We start from the raw sequence: 2,816 nt of genomic DNA, 5'->3' as shown, positions 1-2,816 counted from the left end.
AAGATATAACACTGAAGATCAAATACAACTGTGGAGAACCACCCAACAGAGCAAAGGGACACACCAAAGATCCCAACAAAAGAACATACAGCGACCAAGAAATAAAGCGACCAAGAAATCTAAAGAGGGTGTTCTACAATTTTATAAGAATTAATAATTTAAAACTTAAATTAAATTTAATAATATTTAACAACATCCTTTTTAAACAGAAGTAAAACTTAAACAAAATCTACCATGCGAATTTGGAAAATCTCAGGTGCTATAATAAGTCTGCCGACCTGTACCATATATGGCAGCGCTGCAATTAACGCAGGTAAAATGTTAATTGCGGTCGTTTCTGTAAAGATCTTTGGACAGTATGCAGACTGACGGAAATAAACGCCCAGGGCCAACTCGTGACCCTTCATTTTCTACTCGACGATTCCGCCGCCGGTCGGCAGACAAATTTCACGGCCGGCAACAAGAAATTCCGGCGAGTTTGGAGCATATAAAGCGGCGTGTTGCGATCTATAACACACAAATTCGTATTCTCAACAAAGACACTGATCTGTCCAGGGAGCTACGCTGAATTTCAATTGCAATGGCGTCAATCCAACTGCACGGGAAGCTCATCTCGCCCTTCACGAACATCGTCATGGCCTGTTTTCGCGAGAAGGAGATCGATTATGAGTTTGTCAATGTCGATTTCTCAACGGGAGCTCACAAGCAGCCTCCTTTTCTCTCCCTCAATGTAAGCAAACTGACACAAATTCACTTTTTTCTTTTGCATTTCTCATTAAGCTAACAGAGATTCACTAGTCTTGATAAAATCACTTGTTTTCTCATTTCCATATGTTCCCTGTCCTTACCATTTGAACTTTTGATGCAGCCGTTCGGACAAGTTCCTGCTATCAAAGATGGCGATCTGACCTTATTCGGTATAAATTTAACTCTGTTCCTCTGTTCCGACAAATTTTAATGCAGTTTTAGGGTTTTATTGCGTTTATTGTCTCTGCGCATTCGACAGCCTTCATGGAACATGCAGAAGCCTAACGCTGTTCAACTGTTTCATCGAATTTTAAAGCAGTTTTAGGGTTTTATTTTGTTAAGTTGTGGAGCGAGTCTAGAGTTGTAAACACCACAAATTTGTCTCTGTTCAAGTGTTTCAATAAATTTTAATCCAGTTTTGGGGTTTAAGTTCGTTTATTTGTGAAGAAGAGTCGAGAGCTATCGCAAAATATGGACAAATCTATTTTTGGGGTAGAGGTGAAAGCCGTCTTAAAACATGGACAGATACAACTCTATTCGTCTGTTTCATGAAATTTTAAATGCAGTTTTAGGCTTTCAGTTTGTTTATTTGAGGAAGCGGAGTCCGAGAGTCATCGCAAAATACGGACAAATCTTACTCTGCTCAACATTTAAAAAATAAATCTCAATGCAGTTCTAGGGTTTTATTTTGTTTATTTTAGAACAGAGTTGAAAGCCGTCATCAAACATTCTCAAATTTAACTCCGTTCGACTTTTCATCAAATTTTAGTGCAGTCTCAAGGTCTTTAGTTTGTTTACTTGCGACTTTAAAAAAGCTTAACGCAGTTGTAGGGTTTTATTTTGTTTATTTTCGAGCAGAGTTAAATATTATTGTGTTCGACTTCTCGTCAAATATTAATGCAGTCTCAGGGTTTTTAGTTTGTTTACTTGTGAAGCAGAGTCGAGAGCCTTAGGTCTAAGAGGGACAAATCCAACTTTTTTTCAACTGTTCCATAAAATCCTGGCAAATATAACTCTGTTAGATTGACGGTTTCGTAAATTTTTTAATGCAGTTTTAGGGTTTCATTTTGCTTATTTTTTAGGTAGAGTCAAGAGCTATCATAAAATGCGTACAAATTTCACTCTGTTCAACAGTTTTGTCAAATTTTAGTGCAGATCTAGGTTTTCACTTTGTTTATTTTCTGGTGCAGAGTCGAGAGCCATCATAAAATACTTGGCGGATAAATTTTCGGGGCAGGGCAGCAATCTGATGGGGAAAACCCTGCGCGAGCGGGCGTTGGTGGAGCAATGGTCTCAAATGGAATCGCAGGCATTCAGTCCGTCCTGCGGCGCCATTCTTATGCAGGTCGTGTTCGTCCCCATGTTTGGGAGAAAGACGGATCAGGCAATTGTGCACACAAATGTGGAAAAGCTGAGCAAAGTTTTGGATATCTACGAAGAGACGCTGTCCAAGAGCGATTATCTGGCCGGAGATTTCTTCAGCGTTGCAGATCTTTCGCATCTTTCGGCCATAAATCTCCTGGTGAATTTTGCTGGCAAGGGAGACCTCATTGCATCTCGCAAGAATGTGAAAGCGTGGTGGGAACGCATTTCCTCGCGCCCTGCCTGGAAAAAGGTGTTGGAGGAAATCAAAGCTTAGCTTACATTGCCCTGCAGCTCTTAGAGCCGCCATGAGCACATTTTAAATAAATAAATAAAGGAATGAATCTCAGTCGATAAATACCTAATACTCTCTTAAAAAAATTAAAAGAAACTAAAATAAAAAACACTATTTAAAAATGTTAAATAAATTAAAAGAAACTAAAATTAAAAAGTCTATTTAAAAATTATATATTAGAAGTTCATTTTTTTAACTTTTACATTGTAATAAAATAATTTAGACAAAGAGAATAATTTAATCATTATAACTACTTTTTCATGTTTTACTCTTCATATCTCTCAACACATTTTTGGTTAAATCAAAGTCTATTTAAAAATTATATATTAAAAGTTTATTTTTTTCCCTTTTACATTGTAATAAAAAAATTTAGAGAGAGCACAATTTAATCATTATAACTACTTTTTCATAT

At 37.0% G+C, this 2,816-nt stretch overlaps 1 protein-coding gene across 1 annotated transcript; it reads left to right on the top strand.

The window, feature by feature from the left end:
* Positions 1-289: 289 nt before the first annotated feature.
* Positions 290-2,467, top strand: LOC149538255 (glutathione S-transferase F10-like). The gene is made up of 3 exons (XM_089799624.1): positions 290-730; positions 869-917; positions 1,938-2,467. The coding sequence occupies exons 1-3, from the start codon at positions 581-583 to the stop codon at positions 2,384-2,386; spliced, it is 648 nt and encodes a 215-aa protein (XP_089655750.1). The 5' UTR covers positions 290-580; the 3' UTR covers positions 2,387-2,467.
* The last annotated feature ends 349 nt before the right edge of the window (positions 2,468-2,816 follow it).

Source organism: Cupressus sempervirens, chromosome 9, assembly GCF_028749045.1.
Source record: "Cupressus sempervirens isolate cs-2001-9-10 chromosome 9, ASM2874904v1, whole genome shotgun sequence".
NCBI lineage: Eukaryota > Viridiplantae > Streptophyta > Pinopsida > Cupressales > Cupressaceae > Cupressus > Cupressus sempervirens.
Note: the sequence above shows the minus strand (reverse complement) of the source record. Positions and strands in the feature narration are given on the sequence as shown.

Excerpts from the sequence above, each read along its gene's own strand:
- LOC149538255 (XM_089799624.1), top strand. The coding sequence starts at position 581 with ATGGCGTCAATCCAACTGCACGGGAAGCTCATCTCGCCCTTCACGAAC. Across the intron at positions 731-868 it reads CTCCTTTTCTCTCCCTCAAT|CCGTTCGGACAAGTTCCTGC; the intron begins GTAAGCAAACTG and ends CTTTTGATGCAG. Across the intron at positions 918-1,937 it reads TGGCGATCTGACCTTATTCG|AGTCGAGAGCCATCATAAAA; the intron begins GTATAAATTTAA and ends TTTCTGGTGCAG.